At 39.8% G+C, this 24,236-nt stretch overlaps 1 protein-coding gene across 4 annotated transcripts in view; it reads left to right on the top strand.

The window, feature by feature from the left end:
* The window catches only part of RPS6KA2 (ribosomal protein S6 kinase A2), a 285,949-nt gene that overhangs the window by 222,139 nt on the left and 39,574 nt on the right, over nucleotides 1-24,236 (top strand). For all 4 annotated transcript variants that reach the window (XM_042025102.1, XM_042025106.1, XM_042025105.1 and 1 more), the window contains 5 exons: nucleotides 1,467-1,504; nucleotides 2,229-2,371; nucleotides 9,051-9,121; nucleotides 9,942-10,030; nucleotides 16,459-16,523. In XM_042025102.1, the coding sequence (XP_041881036.1) occupies nucleotides 1,467-1,504; nucleotides 2,229-2,371; nucleotides 9,051-9,121; nucleotides 9,942-10,030; nucleotides 16,459-16,523 (406 nt within the window). The remainder of the gene's footprint in view (nucleotides 1-1,466; nucleotides 1,505-2,228; nucleotides 2,372-9,050; nucleotides 9,122-9,941; nucleotides 10,031-16,458; nucleotides 16,524-24,236) is intronic.

Genomic DNA, 24,236 nt, shown 5'->3' with positions numbered 1-24,236 from the left:
GTTTCTTTTCACAACTTTTCACAAAAGTATAGCCTATTACATTTGGTTCACTTCTGTCCTATTTTCTTCCTGAATAATTAAAGTGATTCTCTAAGAGAAGGGGAATATAGACATAGCTGGCACCATGACAGATCATTTGGAAAAGAGAAATGTATTAAGTCTAACTAGTACTGAAGACTTCCTTCATTACTATGCCAGTTTTTATTTACCAAAATCATTATTTTTCAAATTCAGTGTCCCCTCCTTTCCACAAAAACTAGCACTGCTTTTTGTGAGCTACAGAAATGTTGGAGTGCCTTTGTGAGGAGAAAATATGTTGGCAGGTGGCAAATGTGGGAATACTTGAATTTGGCTTCCAGGCTGAATTTTCATCTGTGCTCTGGACAGAAAAAATAAGCAGAGGCTGACATCCATGCAGTTAGGCTATGACTAGTCACTGCACTCTGTGATGACTTTTATTACTTCAGCATGAACCTTTGGACTTAATTTTAGGTCCAGTGAGTCCAAGCCCTGATTATTTGTGTGATTGCCCTTTATTATGACAAGAACAGGAAAGCTCTAGCTCCTTCTCCTGCTGGAAGCATATACTCGGCAGTTTTTGGCTTTAAGCACTCTGTTCTTTCTGAGCTCTGCTTGCATGCCCACCTTGACCATCCTATGGAGCAAGGAGGAGGCTCTTCATGGAACTGCCTCAGGCTGTGCATGCCTCAGACATGAGATTAAACAAACCTCTGATATTCATTTTTCTTTCTGGAGCCACAGAATCCACTAAGGTTTTGTTTACACAAGTTTTTGAATCTTGCTGTCTCGGTTTTTGAGACAAAACTTCAGGAGGAAACACTCCAGAGTGAGTGTCTCCTCCGAAGGGAAAAGGGCCTCCCCTTTTCCTCCGTCAGTGAGACAAATGGGTCACAAGAAGTGAAAGTGGGAAAAAGAAACCAAACTGTTAACACACAAACAAAACAGGGTAGAACAGGATTTTAAAAACCCTCAAAATACAACAAATTCCCAGAGAGGGAACAGACACCCGGGCTCGACCAGCTGGGGCCACCCCCGCAGGCTCCCCAGACCAGCGAGGAGGGAAGGGAAGCAGTGAGTCAAGGGAAAGGAAAGAGAAAAAAGACCAAGGAAAAAACCAACAGAACCTTTTCCCAGCTAGCTGGAACACAAAGGAAACCAAAAAGCAGCACGGCATTCCTGGCGCACTCCCTCCCGAGCCCCTGAAGCCCTTGGGCTGAACCGTTCAACGCCCCCTCGGGTCCGTGGCTCCGGCCCCAGCCCCGGGTCCATCCTAAAGGCCCAGCGTCCTTGGGCATTGAGCGGATGGGTAAGGAATAGAGCGGCTTCATAACGTCACCCCAGGACACTTGCATATCTCCGTACCTGACTTAAATATTTTATATTTGTGGTTTTTAACTGCACTCTGTGCCTGGTTAATGAATCAATGTTTCTTTTTTGCTTTATAGCATTCTTCTTGATGAAGAGGGTCACATTAAGATAACAGGTATGTGAGGAACAGAAAACTTCGTGCCTATAAGCTGATTTTTTTTTTTTCTGGAGTATATTCCATGCATCCTGGTCTTTTGTTGGAAGGAGTTTGCTTACAAAAACTAGAAGCCAGAAGAGTTTGAGTGTTGAGCTTCTCTGTCAATTTGTCAAACCCCCGTGCTGCACAGCATATGGAGAACATAGCATTTTCTTGGTAAAATTGTGTTCTTGACTGATGTGAAGCAGGCAGGTTTGGCTGCCTACAACTGTGTATGGAAGGATGCTTCCAATATGAGTATTTAATCCAGGCAGAAGATGGCTGGAAAGACATCCCTTTGCCACTCTGAAGGTGCTGTGTACCCAGCCTTTTCACTGGTGTAATCTGGGTTTATTATTCCTAGTACTTTGGTTATCTGCACAAGAATCCTCACTAGCATTGCTTTCACCAAACCTGAACTGTATATTTCTGCTTATTTAAACTCCTTTCTGCCTTGGGCCCGAACCTCATTCTGAACAGAGTAAATGATATGCCTGCTTTCAGAGTGTATTACAGGTGCCAGCCAGGCACTCCACATAGGCAGGGCTCCAGCACATACGTGCCTGCGGCCTCTTTCTGCACACCGACAGAAGGGCACTTCTCCAGCTGGTTGGTGTGTTTTGTTCAAACAGTTTAAGTGAGCAAAAGCATTTGTAATAATTTTTAGAGACCTGACAAGTCTTTTTTTCTTCAATTTATGTAGATTTTGGTCTGAGTAAAGAAGCCATTGACCATGACAAGAGAGCGTACTCATTCTGCGGGACAATAGAGTACATGGCCCCAGAGGTGGTCAACCGGCGAGGACACACGCAGAGTGCCGACTGGTGGTCCTTTGGCGTGCTCATGGTAATGCAAAAATTGTGCTGCTTTGTTGGAGGGGTGGCTGTAGGAGGGATTTTATCCCTCAGATAAAAATTGCACTATCAGGGAAGTTTTTTCCTCAAGCCAGCCTTCTAAAATTACATCTTTAGATGCTAACGTGCACCCCTCCAGCCTCTTCAGTCTGTGTTCTGTTGTTGCTGATGAAGATGAGGAAGTTGATTTGTGACACTGATTCTTTTAAAAGCTGTATGAACACTGTAGGTTTTTGGAAGCAGATATTTGCAGCATTGTTTTATCAAGGATCGTGCTGTCCCTTGAGCCCAGACACCAGGCATTTGTTACTCTCACGGGGATTTGTTTGGGTAGCAGAGGTGGTGCTGCTCTCTCCCGAAGTGTGCAGGCTTCTACCCAAGTGCTTGGGGCATGGCCACCACCAGGCAGCTGTGGCTCACAGGGCACCTCACTGTGATTGTCACAGCTTCCCTGCAGAAGCAGAAATTGGCAATGTGCTCTTCTAATATGGTACTCTTTCCTGTGGTATGGAGGCTATGTTTGGTAGCTATATATTATACTACGTACCAAAATCCATAGAATATGTTTAAATTTTGTTTACTCAAAGCGGACAACTGGTGCCACGAGAGGAAGTATAGGAAACAATGTGAAAATTTGGGTGGGGGAGGGCCTATATCCTTGATCTAGCAGGTTGGCAGCAGTTAATCTACATAAATATTGTAATTGATTGCCTGAATTATAAAAGGAGTGGAACATCCTTATCTCCTGTGGCCACAAATCCATTTATGGATGATCAGCACTTCTGAACTATATACATTTATTCATGAAAATCAATAGGTTATGTCTCAAAGAATAAATCTATCTTTAAGTTTTTTATTACATATTTAGTTTTGGAGGATAGCTGTGTCTGCTCACTCTGTCTCCCATTAAATGATGGTGCATTTGGTGTATAGATTGTTTTTCTTTCACCAGCTAATAAACTCTTAATAAACCAGACTGCTTCCTTCCTGGGTTATGCTAGCATTTCTTTCTTTCTTTCCATTGCTCTTTTCAACCCTCCCCTAAGAATTCAGCATATTAGAATTAGAAAAGATAAGAATCCTTATAAAAGGAGATGAATTAAAGAAAGTAAAACCCTTTAAACTCCAAGCTAACGCTTTTAGCCTTTAAGGGTTACCAAACATCTTAGAGAAAAATACGTCAATCAGTTCAACCTTTTTCCATTTTCAACATTTAACTGGTTGGGACAGAAAAATGTGTATTTCCAGACATCAAACATGTGGGAGTATTTTCTAGTGTTGTCTTTCACTCTGCTCTTTTCTCCTTGTTTTCCTTGTTCTGTCACTTGTATGTTCTATTAGGAAAGCTGTTTTTCTGTCAATCTGAAAATAATTAAATGGTATTCAAATGATTTATTAGCATTTCTTCCTAAGCATTTTGCAGTATGATGTAAAATACACAAAGAAAGTGTACCAGTTGATGAAATATGCATAGATTGAAAGAAACTGTATGTGATAGTGTAATTTTCACATCTAAAATTCTAATCAAAAAAGGGAACATATTAGGCAGATAGTTGTAATATGGCCTGTATCCTCCTCATCATCAGAGCAACCATACACTCACTTGTCTGTTCTGCTCTGTTCTGTGAAGGGGGATTAATACTTCTGTATGAAGGGTTGGGTTGTGCTGGCAGCTTCTTGCCAACCTGCATCGACCGTAGCACAGGCTAGAATCAAACTGAGTGATCCTTGCAGACTCCTTAAATGTGGCATGTTGCGATTATTAATAGTGAAGCAAACTTGCCTGAAAATGAGGTCTTATTCTGGTCTTATTTATTAATTATGTTATTAATTATTTCATTATTATTATTCACCAGGAGTTTCACTGTCAACAACAGAAAAATGTCATTTACTGCCACCTAGGTCTTTGACACAGGCCACACAACTGAAACTGTTACCTGCTCTGTTTGTTTGCTGCTCCGTTTATTTGAACTGTTTTATGGTATCTTACTGTGTGTCAACAGGTATTAATGCCTTGGAGTGGCTACCTGGAAACAGAGTCTAGACAAGATTAAGAGAATAAAAGCGGGTATTTATTGAGGGCCTTCAGTAGGTACACCTTGGGCAGTCAAAAAGCCTCCGAGGGGCTCCACCCAAGATGGACACTGGGTCACGGGTTTTTCACACTTTTATAAGTTTGGTCCAGTTGAACATCAGGGTTAATTCTCCAATTACAATTTCAGGTAATGAAGTCATTACCCCAAGTTTGTTTCCCCTCCCCAGAGGCTCAGTTTACATATTTCAGGGCCTGGGACAGCAAGGTGTCCTTGAGTCCAGGCCCAGAGAGGGTTTGTTATGTCTAACCAGAATGGGAGAACACTAGCTAGCAGGCTAGGGAGTTTTAGAGTTGCAGACTAAAGCAGTACAGGACCTGAAAAATATAAAAGCTAAGTCCTAAGGCATCAGTGTACTTATACACATCTTGAAATTCGCCCTTTCCAGCATTGCAGAAGACAGCCCCTGCTTCTCATGAAATACGTGGTGATGACTGCTGAAACCCAACTATGATTTGTGCTGGTGAATTTATGCGGTTTATCATGACCAGGCAGTTTTTGTTTTTTGCCTTTCTGTATCTTACTGCTTTGGAGATTTTGGATAGGATATATTCTGTAAAAGCTTTGCATCAAAAGATCTTCATGAACAAGTGTTTGGCCTAAATTGTTAAACAGTTGGATATGTAAATAATACCTTTTCAGCTGCACTGCAAGAGTCTTGATGCCTACACTACCATCTCTGAAGCCCAGCTAAACTGGTCTGCATGATCTAACATGTACAAATCTCTTGGAAGGTCTCACAAAGCAGTGCTTTTGTAGTTCATCCTGCCAGCTGATTTACAAGGTCACAGACCTTATGGAAGTTTTTATCTCTTTCAGTTCAGGAAAAAAACCACTGTATACCTTTGAGAATCATGTGAGCAGAGAGGGGAATATAATTAGAGAAATGGCTTTGATGACTTGGTAGGCAGTCCCAAACAGGAAGAAACGTATTCATATGTGTCAGCAAGTAGTGAAGTTTCAGAAGAAAAGAAGATGTCCCTTTGGTATGCAACGTATTCAGCTCTGTACTAATTTTGTATTAACTACACAGTGGCATTGGAAAAATCAATACAAGACATCAAAGCATTAGACTGTTCTTTTATAAAATCCCATCATAACACTTGTTCTATTCCTGGTGCAAGAGACGGTGTTCATGAACATCATTTTGAATGTTTGTGCTTGCACTGTGTTAAGGGATTCAACCCTTTGCAAGCACTAATTCATTATGTTTCACATTCAGATAATAATGAAAAGTATTCAATGCATTTTGCAAATTATTAAACTGACAGTTCTCAGATACCTGAAAAATGACTGGAAGTGGAGAGGAGAACCTGGCCATTCTGATGAGAGTGTCTCTCTCTTCGAAAACTGAGTGGTATCAAGTCTCTTTGTCACTCTGAGTTTTATCCTATTTATTGGGCTGAAGTCGTTTGCACAGCCTGCTCTTCTTCCATCAATTAGGAAGATTCATATGGTAGTTACCTAGGCTGAGGATTTTTTCTCATTCCTTATCTTCCCCAATGACCCTCCAAGGTCACTTCTTGAATCCATTTCCTCAGGAAATGTGGCACTCTTTTCCAAGGTCTTCCCCGATGTGTATCTTCTGGGAAGTGCTCGTTTTGCCTACTGAAATGGGAGACTGCCCTGAAAACTGGAGAAAGGAAGCACTGCATAGTGTGTTGAGACCTCAACAGGGGTTGGACTGTGTGACTCCATTAAGCTTAATTCTGTGGTTTTCTAAATAGGCAGCTGAACTGGAACAAAGAGTATTTGACTTTCTTGCACTTTCTTTGGTACAGAAAGGAAGTCAAGGTTGGAGGGAGGTACAGACTTTTGAAGTACTGTGAGTAGAAGATTGCCCTCCAAAACACCCAGGAAGTGAATCAGTGGGAAGGAAGGTGCAAACAGATGGTTTATACAGATGGGGAAGTGGAGAGAATGAAAATTGAGTCTCCCAGCAAAACTATAGGGAGTGCTTTAATAGACAAAAATACTGCAGAGTTCATTCACCCCTAGGCTCAGCTTCTTGTCAAACTGCTGTGACCCATACAGCTCTCTGTTTATGTGCAAGAGTGTAAGCAGCATGTTCTCACATCTGTTTTCATATTCAGATTTAGCAAGAGTTTTGATTTTTTGAAAAAGTAAGCAGGAGGACAGGTCATTGCGCAGTGAGGTGATAGCTTTAACTAATGAGATGAACTATTTCAATTTTTGTTTTCATTCCTGTTCTTTCATTTTTAACCTTCAACACATTTAGTCAGGACTGTAATTGAGAAACTAATGCTTTCTTATAGATGCTGCTTAGCTGAGTTCATTGAAGTAAAAAGCTCTGGTATACTTAACTTACGTAGCTGCCTTTCACTTTAAATACTGATATTAAGGGCATTTCTTCTGGACCTGAATTAATCTCAACATTAGGCCTGTGCAATTGGAGAACATGGGGTAACAAAGTGCTGGCCATTACAGCAGCACAGTAAATATTCCCTACAGCCTCTGGGACAGTCATTCTCCCTGCTCCCTCCTGCAACTTAAATTTCTTCCAAGTTCCTTCCTTCTGGTTTCCGTCCTTTGCAGCCAAAGTGCATTTGCAGGTATTCCTGGGATATTGGGGTGGGTGGGAGCTACAGTCCCTTCCCACATAGTCACTGACCAAGCAGTTGCTTGGTATCTTCCATATCTGTATCATCTGCATCAGCAGTGTCAAGCCCATTTATGCCAGTATAAATGAGACATAGCAACTAAATTAGATTTATTGTAACAACAAAGTAACGTGAGCAAGTGTAAGTGAACATTAGGTACTTACCGTGAGCATAAATGCTCTAGAAATCATGAGGAGGGTTTGGTACAATCTGTACCATTGCTGCTGCTGCCCTGGGAAGCAGTGTTCTCTGCCCCTCATTCCCAGTATATCTCAACACTTTAATCAGGACTAAAGCTCTAATAGGTCAGAATTACTTTGAAAATGGTATTTAAGCTCCAGTGTCATCTATGCAGGTTTAAAAATTCTCCTCCATTATGTTTCTTTGTAGAGGACAAGCTGCTTTTCTCCAGCTCTACCAGGCAGCTCTTTTCTTGCCTCTCCTAACCCAAGCAGAAGTTAATACATTTGTTTTTTCCAAATCTTGTTTATATTTGTCAGCCATATACATTTTTTTAAAGTGGGGGTTTTTTTTCTTTCTATTATGGATTTTAGTGCCTTGAGGTAATTTGTTACTAATGAAGATTAATCCTTCAATTAGCTATATTCAATTAGTTATCTGGCTTCTAAACGCTTTCTCTGCCCTTCTCCCAAAATTAGCATAGCAGTTTCACCATTAGTTTTCTTCTGTCTTCTGTATTTTTCTTATGGTATATCTGTATTTAATCGGGGCAAAAGGAGGAGTCAGGCTGTGGGGCAATCTGACACAAGTTTTGGTAATGAAAAGATTCCTCTTAGCACAAAGAGCTTTCTGGGAGCACTGTGGTTTCTTGTAGGATAAGGTACAAAAACTACATAAAGCTTGAAGAGTCTTCCCTGCCTTAACAGGTATTTAATTATAGAAATGAGTATTAATTATTAAATTGATTCATTAATCTAATTAATTAGATTATTATAGTAGAAGAGATCCAAAGCCTGAGTGACAGACATAAACAAGTAGCAGTTCACCTTACCCTCAATGGATACTGTTCTCCTCTGTGTCCAAGCTGATTTATGTTCTTGGTGTCTTTATATTTGGTGATGCACAGCCTTCAACCTCCCTTAGTCAGAAAATGCAGCTGCCACTCCATAAAACACCATGGGCAAGAGCTATGTGAAAGACCTGGTATTGAATCCAAGCTAGGCAAGCTTCTTTGGTTGGGGTTTTGTTGGGTTTTTTTCCTTCTTACAGATGTGAAATTCCTGTCAAATTTACTGATAGCACTAATCTGTCTCAAAGGAACCATATCTGATTGATATTTCAACACATGAGTTAGGTAAATAATTGATGATGATTGTTGAATTTGCTTTGAGATTTGGGTTCAGTTAAATGTGACACTTGTGAGATTCATCACTGAGTACAGCCAGAGGAACCAAAGCAAGGGAGAAAAGGCACACTCAAAAGCCTTGAGAATGTGTGGTTTAGGCTTGTTTCTCCTGCAACATACAGTAGAGGCATCTCTAAGCGGTGCAAATATACAATCAAAAAGGTGGTTTAGGACTCAACCTAAAAAGATGGGGAGTGGCATTGTTGAATCCATTTTCCTTGCATGGTAGTCCATGCCAAACACCTAAGAACAGCTATACCCATGCAGGCTAAGGGTCCCTCCATCCAAATAACTCATTTCCAGCATTGGTCATAAAACAGGTGCTGGAGGAAACAGCATATGTGACACTTCTTCCCACACATACCAAAACTTGACAACAAGTATCAGTGTAAACAGTCTGTAACATATCTCTGGAATGGAACAATCATCCAGACTTGCTGTGCCATTTCTTTTCTGAAGCACAGCTTGTTGGATCATTTCTTTTCCTCACGTTTTCAGTCATGCTGGAAATAGAAGATGGATGTGGTGTCTTTCAGCCACGCAGACCATCCCAGTGCACATTTGATTTACCATTTTGTTGCTACTCCACAGTTTGAGATGCTGACGGGATCATTACCCTTCCAGGGAAAAGACAGAAAGGAGACAATGGCACTCATTCTCAAGTGAGTATCAAAACTGCTTTCATTCTTCTAATTGTGAGTTAACTCTACCCTCTGGAGACTCCATAGGGCCCAAGTATGGGAAGGGTAGACAGTAATAAAGTGCATAATGAACTTTCCAAAGCTATGCAAGGCATGAATTTAGTAAGGCACACATAGCTGATGCCTGTGTTTAACTCTAAAATTGCCTTCAGAATAAATACTAGTAAGTGAATTACTGAGAGGGCCTTACAAAAGAAATTTATCTTACTTGTGATAATGTCAGTATCTGCAAAATGCAGGAAAGTCAGATTTCTGCAGGACATCTTATATTTTGTTGCCAAGTTTCAAATATTTTCCTTTGCAATGTCCCATTCATTTGATGTTAAATGCAGACAAAAGTACTTGAAGCTTAGCTTTGCTCAGTATTATGGGTTTTTTTGTAGCGGTGAATGGCCAAGAGAAAAGTTTTATTCTCTTTAAATAGTATGCAATTTAGTATATGTTTTTCCATTGTTTCATTGTTTAAATTCCTCTTGATTCCCAAATTTATTCCAGCAAACTAAAAAAGTGAAAAAATTCTGTAGGAAAATACCTATTTAGGTTGCAAAATTTTTATGAGATTCATTAGATCTGCTGTGCCTCTAAGTCAGTGGTAAAACCTTCCTTAAATTCCGTAGAATAAGATCAGCTTCTCTGTATTGCACTATGCTTAGGCAGCCTTTGGTCACTGATTTCATGTGTCTGCCCATCCTGACTACTACAATTCCACTGTTTCAGCCACAGTGGGATGGAAAAAAAGTTTGAAAAATCTATTTTCTTTTCAAGTGTTGTGTTCTTTCAGAGCCAAGCTGGGAATGCCACAGTTCTTGAGCATAGAAGCCCAGAGCCTGCTGCGAGCCCTCTTCAAAAGGAACCCCTCCAACAGATTGGGTACGTGTGCATTTGATCAGGGCATTTGGTGTGTGCTCCCTGCCTTGTCTGGTGGTGGTCGTTGCTCTCAGCCCATCTTTTCTGATGGTTATCCTCTTCATTAGGTGGCATTTGGCATTTCTTCCCAGGGCACAGTGAACCTTCAGCATCACTAGAGAAATTTGTAAGGAGTACAGGCAAAGCACTGAAATCTAAAACACGTTATTAATTTGTATTTCATTTTTTTCGTAATGAGGGTGTGTAAACTGCCAGCTTTTATGAATGATTTAAGATAACTGCTGTGTATGATAATATAGGGGACTGAGAAACAAGTGAATCTGTGTAATTTAGCTGCAAATCTGAGGTTTCATCTCTCCCATTCTCAAATGCATTTCAGTCCTGTCTCAGTAGCTCGGTGCAGTCTTACAGTAGACTTTATTCTTTATTACCCAAATATAGCATCTCCTTTTTACTGATGTGTCTTCACCCTTTGTTAATAATCCTGTTTAGATTGTGATAAAGTATATATTGAATAATGTATCTTATGTCATCTGACCTTTGTTTATGGGTTTTATTAACAAATTAATTGCATTTGATGAGGTCATGGACAATGCCTATGGCATGATTTCCACTGCAAATTTTGTTGTTGTTCTCCACAGGGATGAGGGGACAACCCAATCAAGCACAGTGCTGGGTGGCAGTGGGGAGCCAGTCCTGCAGCATGCTGCTCTGGCCCCTCTCCTACCAGGGGAATCCCACATGGCCCCCAGAGGAAATGCCCTTCCATTGGTTTTACCTTTCGATCCAAATGGTCACTCTTGTAGTCTGATATGCTGTAGACATGAGAGTAGAAAAACACATTTTCTTACCAGGTTTCAATTGCTCTCAAGCAATTTGTTTGACACTAGAAAAAAATAGAGTATTGGGATTTCTAGGTTTAATCTCTGTTCAGAAAAATTGGGTGCTGCACCAAATACGAACTTTTTCCCACTCCCTACCTCTGTTTCTTTCTGCTGTTTCCCCCCCTTCCTCCATCTCTTGGTTTTATTCTGCTGTGCTCATTTTGTGCCTTCTCACAAGTTACTATCCATCCAAAATGGAGCTCCAGTCAAGACAGTGGGAGTTTCTGGATACCAGTCCTTAAATAAAAAGCTACTCACTAAAACTTAGTTTGAGCCATAACAATTCTAGCCCTCATATGTTAATAATGAGGAATTGCTAGGGGTCAAGGTTTTAAAACCTGAGGTTTATTGAAATACTGGGAAGGCTTGGGGGAAAATAAAAAAAGAAAGAATGAAATTATTTTTAACACAAACATCCAAGGAAATAAAATATAAAAGTGTAACAGAGAAAGAGATCTTAACATTTCAGGGATAATGGTGGAAAGCTCCTGAAGGCACTCTGTTTTAACTGATTGAGATCAGCACAAAGGAAGATGGAAAGGGACCTGTTGATAACAGAAGAAGAAAAGCTTGAATAGTTGGCCTAAATACTGAACAGAAGTCAGTAGATAAAAGGACTGCTTCAGCCTTGTGAATTTTAGCTTTTTCTGGGAAAGGAATAATAATATTTAAAAAAAAAGTAGGCTTAGACATCCAGTTTTGAAAAATCTTTGGAAAATTAATGAAGCATGCTAAAACAAATGAACTATATTATGGATCAAACACTTGTTTTCAGCCATTGTTTCATAAATTTGCAAATCTGGAAAGTTCATTTAGTTCCAAAATCCAATTTTAAACATTGACAAGATAAAAGGCACTTTTTGCCATTTGATTTTGGTATCTTAACAAACAGAAGTAAAGATTGATGATGTATTCTGAAATTTTGTTTTGAAGATTTGGATTATCAATGGAAGAAATATTAGGGTTGAAGCAAGTTTGACAAGACTGAGAAGAAATTTAGTGATCTGGTTTACTTGCTTCTATTTTTAAGTCTGATGCCCGTATTAATATTTGTGACAAATCTTTAAGGAATGGAAAGTCTTCCTTTGCTATCCCTAGTTTTGGGCACTGTCTGTTCTTTTCTGAGCCTATTTGCTGTACAAATAAGCTGCATAGCACTGCTTTGGTAGTATTGCTCTAAGTACAACAAATTTCAGATTATGGATAAGCATAATTTTAAATTCTTAAACTAACTGAATACCCTGACAAATAAGGAGTAAGCACTCAGAAGTAAAGCTTTATGATGAAGGTGTTAGTTCATTACATTGCCTGGAACTTAGGCAAGGGACATGCCCTAAGGCCTGGATCTGCTCAGGTAAATAAAATATTTATTATTTAAAATGATTATTTAAAAAATACATATTAAAATGTATTTTATATTAAGAACATATTATTTAACAAACTCCCTGCACTGCTGAGCAGTATAAAGTTTCCAGAGTCCTTATAATTGAGAAGCTTGGCCAAGAAAGTTTAAAATAAAAGTATATGCCAGTAGGGTCAGAGTAAAAGCCAAGGAAATCATTACTATTTTCTTAATCCCATGTTCTCAGGGAAGATACATTCTGCTTTTTCACATAGAAAACTTTGGGGTTTTGCTTTATAAAATGATGAATTTAAACAAAAAACAACTTTCCCCTTTGTTAGAGCAACTGTAAAGATTTCTTGTAAACCTTAGAAAAGTACTTCAAAAAGTCTAGCCCACTAAAAAGATTCTGAAGCTGTGGAGACACTGAAATTTAATTATCTGAAACTAAAATTCTGGAAACTCTTCCTGATGAATTTGAATATCCAAGTAATCAACTTTCAAATTTCATAGATCTCCTTTCTTGCCCTTAATATTTCAAGGCTCGTGTTGTCCATAATGATTCAATAATCAAAACCAATTAAAAATAAAACATTCTACTCTTACTCTTTGCAGGCACTTTTATTACAGGCATAAAACTTAGATAATTAAGTTCTCACTTACTAATATGAGGCTGCTTTTATATAAATGCTTGCACTCTATAATGTGTTTAAACTGGCAGTTTGATCTGAAAGAATTATTTATCTTTTCAGACCCTCATGGAACTAGATGGCACATAAGAATATTTGCAGGCAATAGGTTTGGTAGTGCTGATTATTCTTGACTGATAGGTCTTATTGCTAAATTGATGTTGAAATGAAGTTAAAAACCCAAACTCACCAGAAACCTTGGGGAAGGTGAAAATTTTGTGGTCATGCAGTGTGCTGTTTGCTGAATACCCATCTCTATGCCAAGAAATGTCCATCTCCATGAAGCAGGCCTTTCCAGTCATGACCTCTGTAGTGCTTTTCTTTTCTCCATGAAAGCACATCTCTTTTCAGTTCCCCTGTAGATTTGCAGATGGTAGATGAATGACTGAAACATGCTGAGCAAATCCAGGGAGACTCCAGCATAAGCACGGATGCTAATGTCTCCCGTGGACTTTTACAGCGGGATCAGGGCTGTCCTTCTGGCTCCCGGAGCTGCTCCTGAATGCACCCTGGAGGAGGGCCACTTCCCTCCTCCAGCTGAGGAGAGCACCAGGCCACACGCTGCTGCCTGCAGCCACAGCACACAATCCAAGAAGGAGTTGTGGGCTACACCAGCAGGTCTCATGGCACAGAAGGTCAGGGAATAAAAACTGCAGGAAGTGCTAAACCTTCTCCATAGCATAAAATCAGTTGCTAAGAATTGGAAGTCATCCACTCTTTGCAAAATTAGGCTATTACCATCCTAAATTTCTTTAATATATTAAGCCCTTGCACTTAACAATATATTCCTTCTGTGCTGGAGCTGAGGTGGCCCCAACTGGGAAATGAAAATTTTTCAAACAAATGCCTGCCTTAACTACATGCTTGCATTTCTTACTGAACACTGAAGCCCTCCACTAAAAGAAGTAGCTGTGGGTGGACTTTTTTCTTGGTTCTTATTTCTGTGGGTTTCTGGAAAAAGGAACAACAACAGTAGCAAAAAGTGTGGCTTTCAAATAGACGGTCTGAAAAAAAGCGTGCCATTCCTGACACAAAGTGATGTATCCATTAGCCTAAGCAGGAGGGAAAGAGAAGTAGTGCGGAAGGGATGGAGTGGAGAAAACTGAATGCATTAGCAATTTTCCTCAGTCTAGGATATGCTACTAGTGTCTTACAGTGTCTGAGCACTTATCCCAGTCCTGCAAAAATCAATCTGGCACTTGGGTTTCATCCTGATGTGGTAAAGAACATTTACTGCACATTGCAGTTTCCAATCACCACCACTGACTCAAAGCATTTTTCAGAGGTATTTCTTTTCTGAAGATTTGCTTAATGTAATTCTCTTCAGAGTAACTCTGTTGGTTTTGTGTTTCTGTTGGCATTGCTAAAATCAGAATGAATCTGCCAAGGGAATCTTGCAGACTTCAGACTATGCACTGAACAAAAATATGCTAGGGAAGTCATAGAACAAGTCTTTTTCTAAGACTTACTATTTTCTTGTTCTGTACCCATGGGCCATAAACAACTGCCTAGGGGCATGTAAGAACAGGATAAACATATGTGTTGCTTCACCCAAATTTTCTCCTATTCCTTCTTTAAGGTCAAGCAAGGGATTTTTTGAAACTCTTGTGGTTTGTCAATGAAGTAATCTTCAACAGATTTCTTTTCAACAGATTTTCCTGGCCTCCCCATGGACCCATATAAGTATTTTACACCACGTCATCTTTTCCAAGTAATTCCACATCACACAACTGTCTGTTTCCTGAGGAAACATCTCCAGGTTCTTCTGAACCTGATTCCTGCTAGCATCGTTTAGTGATCTATTGTATACATCTTTGGTCATCTGTTTCCAGGATGAAAAGTCCGGACCTACTCAGTTATTCCATAACATTCCTCATTCATTCCATAAGCTTCCGTGTTGACCATCTTTGATTTTTCCTAACTTTAATAAGTATACCCTTTTACAGGGGGAGTGTCAGCTACAATCCATATTCCAGTTGCAGGAATGCAACAGACTTACACGGTGACAGTGCAATGATATTGTCCCTTTTGTCCTCTTTCTTTTTCCAAGGTTTGATTTCATGTTGTGTTTGCCTAGAAATGTCTGTCTGTCATAACCCACAGGCTCCTCAGTGGGGCTGATCACCTCTGAGCACATAATTTTGTATGGCAGGCTAGGATTCTTTACCCTCATGTGCATTGCTTGTGTTTGCCCATAGTGAAAGATTAATGGGATGGGGAATTAATCAGATCATCCCTCTTTGCTGTTTTCCAGCAGGCCTCACAGACAATCCTGCATGTTATGTTTACAAAGTGTTTGCTTTCTGTATCCTTTCATCAGTGAATGTTAAGCAGGCTGTAGGAAGCAGTTCCTGATCATTGCATTTTGACAAACATCAATAATGGTTTTGTACACAAGGAGAGCAGACATCACATTTTCCAAAAGCTTCCGTTGGCAAGGCCTTTGTAAAGCTGCTTGTAATGTTATCCTCCTGAAGTACAAATACTGCATACATAAAAAGCTCTGAGGTGCTGAGTGCCCCTTGCAAGGTGTGCAGGAATCCCAAATCCTTTTGGGAATTAAGGATGCTCAGCATGCTTGTAAAGAAGTAGGATGGGTACCCTTCAGGAACTGATTCCAGAATTGCAGTGCAAAGCCTTTGCTTCCAGATTTTAATTTTCCTTGAAATGAAAATGAGAAGTGCTATTAATAAGGTCAAATCAACCCCAAAAATGGCATTCTAGATCCTCTCTGACAGTTCTTTAATTATTTCTGAGTACCTGTTTGGTTCTCTGATAGCAGTGAAGCAAATAAATTGAGCTAAAGGAATAAAAATGTCAATCTTCAGTGAAAACATAAGGCAAAAGTAATGAAGGAATTAGATTCATTACCAGATCTCAGAAGACTTTCCCTAAATTTCCTACAGTAATGTAACAGAAATTTAATAGTGAAGGGAACATAACATAACACTGAGAGTGATGATTTTGGTACTCACAGGAATTTGAAGACAGTATTTGAAGACGGGGAACCTAAAACCCTGGCTTCCCTCAAATCATTTGGAGGCTTTTGGTATTTTGAGTCTATACTTGCCTGTAGTGCAGCTTTCTGTGCCTGTGGAGAACAGTAGCTAATCAAGGTTTGAAAGCCAGTGTGGATAGAAGAGCTGCCACTGGTGGAGCCTTGCCAGAGTATCGGCATATCCTGGGGCCTTTCCTGACCTTGCTGGGGCATGCACTCTGCTGTGGCTAAAATCCCCTGTCTCATGCAAAACCTTGGCAGCAGCCTCAATTAGAAAAAAGTAAAAGACCCTTGGGATCAAACTGTCATTAATGAAGTGCCTTTGTCTGTTTATGGGAGTTTATACTGCAGTGGCAGTTGCACCATGCAGTATTTCTTGACTAGAAGAAACATTTAGATGGGGGCTCTCACTCTGTCAGAAGAAAAGCGGGGATGGGGAGGGAGACTGGAGAAGAAAGGTTATGCTGCTGCTCTCTTATAAGCATGACTTCATTTTGATTCTTTCCTTCTCTTCTCAGGTGCTGGATTTGATGGAGTGGAAGAAATTAAACGTCACCCTTTCTTTGTTACTATAGACTGGAATGTAAGTGGAGCAGCATTCTTTTTCCTTAGCTGCTACATTTTTTGAAGATGAACTGCTATGCTTAGGAATAGGATTACGTTCTCTAACATTGAGAGCCTAACTTCAACACAGAGGAGTTAAAGCCTTCTCAGTGGGTGCCTATGTCCCTCTTGCATGCTTGTTAGCATCAGTGCTCAGAATTGGAACAGTTGATTAAATTAAATATGATTCAAGTAAGACATGTCAGATGTGATTAACAGAATGGTAAATAAGGATTTATTTTATTGCTAACAGCTAGAGCTCATAAAGGTGGTGGTACAGATTATCTGAGTATTTGCTTTAGACTCGTAAGAGGTTAAATCTCACATTTTCAGCATCGTATTTTTTCAGATTGACTTGTTCTTAGACAAACCTGGCAGCAAACATTTTTCATTCTTGATCTGGACATCTGCCAGTGCATCAGAGCTCCTGTTTTCCACATCCTTTAGCATTTTCTAGTTTAATTTTATCCAGCCTGTGTTATGATATTGTTGTGTCTCTTCAGTATTTAATGCATTCACTCATGAATGCTAGTACAATCAGTAACATTGATGCGAGTCTTACAATAAATTCTGGTAAAACTGCATGAATCTGTGTTACAGAGCCATTCTCAAACTGCTGCTCAGGACTTTGCAGTAAAGCTAATTCTTCTGTGAGAGAACATTTTGTGGTGCCCAGGTAGCCTTTGAAAGGCCCACAAACCCATTTATTTTGGTAAAACTCCTTAGAAATATCTAATTTTATTTGCATGTTGAAGAGTTGTCATGATTCATAAACACATTAAAATATAATCAATGGAAGTGGATTTTGAGACTTTCCTATATAGTCAAGCTGACTTTTAGTTCCAGTACATATGTTCTGGAGTCCAGAGTCTCTTTCCTCTTTTGCTTCTTACTAACCATGAGATTCTGTATGAAGACTTTATATTTATGAAAACAATAAGTGAAAATAAAAAAATAGAGAATCCAAAAGACATGGGTTGTTGATTATGATTATGATTATTTAAAAATAACATTAATATAAATAAAAATAATATTATTTTCTATATTCCTCAGATATCTCCACAGTCCTCAGCTTTGCAATAAACATATAGGTCAGATGAATATGTCTTGATATAATAAGAAGCACTGGAACAGTGAGAGGGTTTTTCTTGCTTCTGTGTTTGCTAGTGGAGCAGCTCACTAGCTCATCATAAATAAATGAGGCTCTGCATCTTGGAAAGGTTTTTGGAAAAGTCAGTTCTGTCCCAAGAGAATATTCAAGACCACCTTCTGTCATGGTAATTGGTGATTGCTTCAAGCTCCATTCTTTAGGGAACAATTTCACGCCTGTCCTAAGGAAACTCTACAGTCCTCCATCATTTGAAAAAGCTCTTTTGGACAGGGAAATATCTACCACAAAGAAGATAGGTATGCTTGAACGTGCCTTGGAGCTAGAGAGGAAGGTGGATTTAATTGCCCTTTGATGTGTTATCCAGCCCTCTAACACTGCTGTGAAATATAGCTGTAAAAATCCATTTTATTTCAACATAATTAGTGCTTTTTGCACTTTCTTGGAGACAGATCATTATTATACCGATCAGCTATCATCTTTGTAATATATTTCCTCATTTTATCCTCATTTTGCAATCACTCATGGAGATCTTGGGAGGCTTATCTCGTTCCAGCAGCTACAGTATTGGACATATTTCAGAGCAGTGTGAGCCAGCGTGGCCCTGAGCTGAAGCCAGGACTTTGACTCTCAATGATCATCCAACCAGTTGTTAACATGTTCTCCATGGACAGAAACAGAACAGGGTCAGAGAACAGAAATGGATCAGACATAGATATTTAGCACTGGTCTCTGTACAGTTGCAGGAAAAGACTCCCTGGTGCCCTCATTTTGTTCTCCCATAATGTATACTGAATCTCCCACATCAGTTTGCAGACAGTCAGCAAACAGCACTGCTGAGATGGGACAGAAATGTTGATTTTACTTTATGCCTTGGTAATATAAAGACCTCAGAGAGCAAGAGGCAAGCTCTTTTGGAGAACTTCTGTGCTACCTTGGCAGCTATGACAGACAGGACTGCTGTGACTGACAGCACAGAAAATTTCAGCAACTGTAGTAAAACAATTCTCCACCAAAAGCCCCCTTATCATGAAGGGTAAGAATGGGTTAGTGTCTGCTAGAAATGCAGTGTGAAACAGGTTTGATTTTAAGCATGATTTTTCCTACACGAGTGACATGATAACCAGGAACAAAGCACCAAATTTCATCACCTAATTTTAAAGAGAGATTCAAAACAGAAATGAGTTAGCTTCTTCCTTCTAAGTCATGTGTGAAGTCTTGATGTTGCAGTGATATTAGAGTTGCAGACAGAACTGTGTGACTTGGGCTTTCATTTCACAGTATTTTCAGAGCTGTTCCCTTGGGTTTTGGATTGGAGCTGGTTATTTTCTCTGTCACTGAAGTGTTTACCTGTTGGGGCAGTAATCAAACATACACAACCAGATATAATGTCTGGTTTGGATGAACACAGCAAACACAGTGGAAACAGCATACACAGTGTGGGAATGGCCCCTGTCACGATGCTGCAGTCGCTGCTGCCAAGCACAGCGTGCTGGTACCGTGTGACCACTGCATGCAGAGACAGTAAGGGCAATCCTGGAAAACATGAGTGTGGCCAGGGAACCCTCCTCATCCCAGCCTTTCCCAGAAGCCACTCCCATGTTCCAGAGTGCCATTCTTCAGCAAAATCTCCAGCCACCTTAGGTTTAACTTCTGGCTAACTCCTCTGCTACATGAACTGTGGACAATCTGACACAGGATTTTTATGCCCAGACTTAAATTGTGGCATGAGACTCTGTAAGACTCACATTTTTACAGCTGTTGCCCTGTAACAAAGCCTTAAATTCCCACTTTCCAGAGTGAAAAATAGCTAGAGGTTTCTGGAAGTATCAGTCTTGCTACCCTGAGGCATTTAGTAGGGCACCATGACACAAATTCAGTAGATCTGTTGTTAAATGGATGGACTGTCTTTCATGATCAAGGCTGGAATGCTCAGGAAAGAGATTAGATGTCCAGCTCCTTGACAGTTTTACCTGCTTATTAACCTTGCACCTTCTTTTCTTCTTAAGACAAGCAGACCCAAAATGAGTTGACCTCAAATAATTTCAGTCATTGGTTCTGAGAAAGCACAGTCTGGTTCCTGATATTTTACCACTGTTTCTTCTTCCCAGGTCATGCATAATGAATTTCTGGCTTTTCATTGAAAATGAGAAATGAAATCCCTTTTTGCAGACTGCTGTCAGAAGAGTGGGCTATAAACAGTAGTTTTTGTTTAGATGACAGGCTAAATTGGAACTAGAGCAAATGACATGCTGGAAAACGAATTGTCAAATACAGCTGAGGAAAAGAGTGGGAAAAAAGTGGATTCCAGGTCTTTTTTGTTTAATATTAATCAGAGATTAAACTAAACTGAAAATGTGAATTATTTAATTGCAGATTTTACCAACAGCAAAAATTAATCCTGAGGTCTGAATTCTGCTAGCTCTTCTATCATTTGTGGGCAATAACATTGAGTCATTAATCTAGGAGAGGACAAGCATTTTAGAATGTAGCTCATCCTTTTGTCTGCTTATTGGATTTTCTATGACAGGTATATGTATCAAGGGAGTTTATTCTCACACTACAAGTGCATCACTGTGGAGGGTAGCATCTTTCTAGAAAGTGTCTAAGGAATAATTCAATTCTTCATCAAAGAAACTCAGTTGAGGAAATGACTAAATAGTTTTTAATGAAATTAAACCATATTCCTTTTTTTGATATTTGCCAGGCGCATGTGCAGAGCATTTACATCTCTGGGGTTTTTAGGAGTGTGTTTTTTTAAAGATGATGAAAAATTAACTACTTACAAATAAGAAGAGAAAGAAACACAATGTTGCAGCATTTTATTACTAGTCTCTCTTGTGTATTACTTTAGTTCCAGCTGAGGAGATGTTCATCTGAAGATTATATTAGGGATCTGGCAACATATTTTAAGAAAAGGCCAGTGGCACCTGGATGAAAATTAGTTATTTCAAATAAAAATGTTTTTGTCTGAAATCAGAAAGAAAGTCGATAGAAGTTCGTTTCTCAAACTGCAATAGAAATGGTTTCTGGTTAATTGATAGGTAATTATTATCAAAGTCTCAGGAGGATGTGAGGGGTTGATAAGTAGTCAGAGGCATGGATATGTATCGAGGTGTGAATATCTACATCAGTGTTTTCACACCCTGGAGTCCATCTCCCTCGTTCTGTGGATTATGCACTCCCTCAGCACAGCCTCTGGATCCGACAACACTGTGTGATGTGCAGTGATTCCTGTCAGTCGCATTTTTCTGTGCTAAATCAATGCTGTGGCCAGTTTTAAAAAAATGGTGATGGGATGTGGGAGCTTATTCTTTACTGGGAAAGAGAAATAAATAATATTCTCAATAAAATATTAAGGGCTAAGGAGTGCAATTCTCCTTTATGGATGTGGAAACAATGTGGAAGAAAAAAAAATCTTAAGCTTCTTATACCTGTGCAAAATAACAAATATATAATGATCCTAAGTACCCAGCCTGAAATTTAAATGCTCCAGTTAGCACTACCATATCCAAAGTCTCTTTTGAATGCCTAATAAGAAGCCCTAAAACAAAAATTTGAATATCAAAACTGGAATTTGGACTGGGAAAACTGGGACCCTGTTCCCATTTAAACAGATGATGGAACTCACAGTAACTTTTGCATATGGTGCTAAGACTACCATGACTTAGAAAGTACATAACTGCTTAAACTTTACCAGAAGTTATGGCCAGCCTGATAGAAATGGTCAAAGGCAAGATTTGAAATTTAACTTGCTGTCATTTCCCACTCTGGTTGGTTTCTGTCAGAAGAGGTCAGAGTCAAGATGCGTTATCCCTGAATAGTTTGGGCACCATGGTAAGAGATAATATATTAATACATTTCCTAAAACTAGAAATATTCTTGAAAGAAGAGGGATCTCAAATCCTCCAAGAGATTCCCTCTCTATGTGTATACAAAGCAATGGCTGTGATTTGTACTATTTTCTTAGATCAGCTTGTCTCCCACTGAGTTTTGCAGCATACAGGATGCAGGTTTCTAAAGGGAGAGGCGTTCTGTCTGCAGCAGGCTTTTGTGTTTAACTCTGCTGGGCTGCCCTGTGGTTTAGTCATTTGGCTTTGGTTGTAATGGTTCACTCAGAGAACTGGAGCCAGTGTGGGATGAAGAAGTCCACAGATGATACTACTCTGCTTTTCCTGGTCCTCAATGGTTTCATTTAGTTACCCTATTCAAGAGCTTGGGGAAAAAAGATGTTTTAGGCACTTTACCTTTTGCTGTTCTGGTGTCTTAATTTTTGCTGTTCTGTTGTCTAATTTTTATCACAAGTGAGTAAGGAAATGGAAAAGGGAGTCATTGGGGTTGTGCTCAAAGGAGTGCCTTTCACTCACACAAGCAACTTCTTCGTTTCCATTCCCTCCCAGAAAGTGAATTTGTGATTATGCATCTTTAGGTGGTGTGTGACTCATATTGAATCTTAAATCCCTCCCTAGCAGTGGAGGATGTGGGTTAGGGATTCAAAATACAAATGTAGCTCCAGCAGCACTTAAGAAACTACAGATGGGGGAAGGAATTAAGAGGCCAGAGAGAATATGGTTACGATAATGAAAAGAGAGTGCAATTCTTGAATGATGTACAGCTCTGAAACATTTTCCAATTTTTGGACCTCACAGGATGAGCTGTGCAGTTGTTTCGGGGAGGAAGCATGTGCATGTGACATATTGCTTTCTGCAGTAGAGGCACTGCAGTTCTGAAATAAGACAAATAAAGGGAAGCTGGAAGCAAATAGCTTTCTCAAGGTGAAATGCTAGGAACTGAAAAAGCTTTAGTAGGTGCTGAGTTCTCTTTTAAAGTTCTGTGCAGACAGAAAAAGATGTATGTTAATTACTAGGTTGATACTCTTCAGCTGATGAGTGACACTTCCTGCTTAAGATTGCAATTGGCTTTTAATTATTTGGAAGACTGGCTTTCCATTGTGGCTCACAGCAGTTATTCATCTCCTTTCCTCTCTGAAGATATGGAGCAGTTTTACGCAAGCAGGAACTTTTTATGGTGAAATGGCCATTAATTATTGCAGTCATTTCCAACCTCACCGTTTCACTTTCCCAGGGAATAATAATTCAACCACAAATATATCCTTTATGTTAAGGCTAATACTATGCTACAGAATTTTCTGCTTCAAGAACCTTTATTTATCAATGCAAAATCAAATTCAAATTATGGTGATGTGTATATATCCTAGGTCTGACCACATGCTTTGTATTACAGAAGTTAATTCACCACAAAACGCACAGTTAAAAAGACTCTTCCTGCACTCAAGGAGCTGGACAAGCATTTAGTAATCTCTATTAAATATTTTGAAAAATCAGCTCATTAGGAAGTTTTTTTAAGAGCTAACCTAAAAATATGTATTGCAAACAGTCATAAAGTTGAACTCTCCAGTTCTTATCTTGACTTGAAAGTTTGGATTAAATGTTACATTTATGCTCAGACATGTTAATTGTGGGGAACTCTCTGTGCCAACTGATTCAGCCCTTTGAAACCTGAGAAGAAAAGCATTGCTAGAAAGGAAATGCAGTCTAGGGACTGCAACATGGGGCAGGGAGTCAAACTGGAGCTCTGTTCCCCGTGCTGCTATCAGCGTGATGTTCAGTTTTGGCCATTTCAGGCAGGGATGGTGCAAAGATGGCTGAAATCATTAGGGCTCTTTCCATTAACCTCTGTAGGCTTTGGATCAGATCCAGACATCCTGCACCTGTGTGTGTCTGTGTGTGTATGAATGCTTGCAAAGGAGCATGGTGTAGAAATTTCTTAAAGATCTCTGAGAATAAGTAAACAGGCCACGAAGTCCCTTGTAATAAAGGTAGGATGCATTAGGATGAACTTATGGTGCCTGTTACTTAGGTGATCCCCTACATGACCCCTCAGTCACCAGCAGAAACTCACACACCTAGCAGTACTTACCTGTTACAGACTTTCCTCTCTTCCTTATGTTTTACCCTGGTTTTGCTCCTCAGTTCAAGCCACATGTAGAGCTTCAGTGTGATTCCCCACCCATTCCCAGTGCTTTCTCCCTAGCATCTTTTGATGGGAATTTCATGTAATCATCAGCTGTAAACCCCCTTCCCTTTTACCAGGTATGCTAAAAGAACAAGTCTCTTTTTTAGGCTGTAAGGACCAGGCAGCCAAGCCTGTTGCTCAGCTCAGTCTGGCAGCATGTCAAACATTGCTGGTTCTTGACAAATAATAAATGCTAAAACACTCATGGCTTCCTAGCAGTTCTTTGTGCTGACTGCCATTGCTGCTCTGCTGAAGTCACCCTGTTTCCTGGTCTTACCATTGCGCACTCCAGTCCTGCCCTTAGACCAGTGAATTTCCAGATGCCCCAGCTGGAATACTGTTCCATTCTATGGGCTAAATTTTTGCCAGGATCATTTGTGTTTATATTCAGGATTCCAGTAGCTAAATCTGCAGCGACCATCCAGAGCACAGATTTTAAGCCAACCTGTCAAGCAGGAGCCAGAACCATGGATACATCATCCTTTTCTGTCAGTCCAGCAAGGACAGCATGGAGCTGAGAGAGGACTCCCTAAAGGAAGCAGGGGAGTC

This window comes from Corvus kubaryi, unplaced genomic scaffold, assembly GCF_017639235.1.
Source record: "Corvus kubaryi isolate FWS band 111438036 unplaced genomic scaffold, C.kubaryi_AGA036_p1.0 37266, whole genome shotgun sequence".
NCBI lineage: Eukaryota > Metazoa > Chordata > Aves > Passeriformes > Corvidae > Corvus > Corvus kubaryi.
This window is presented reverse-complemented; position numbering and strand designations above follow the sequence as displayed.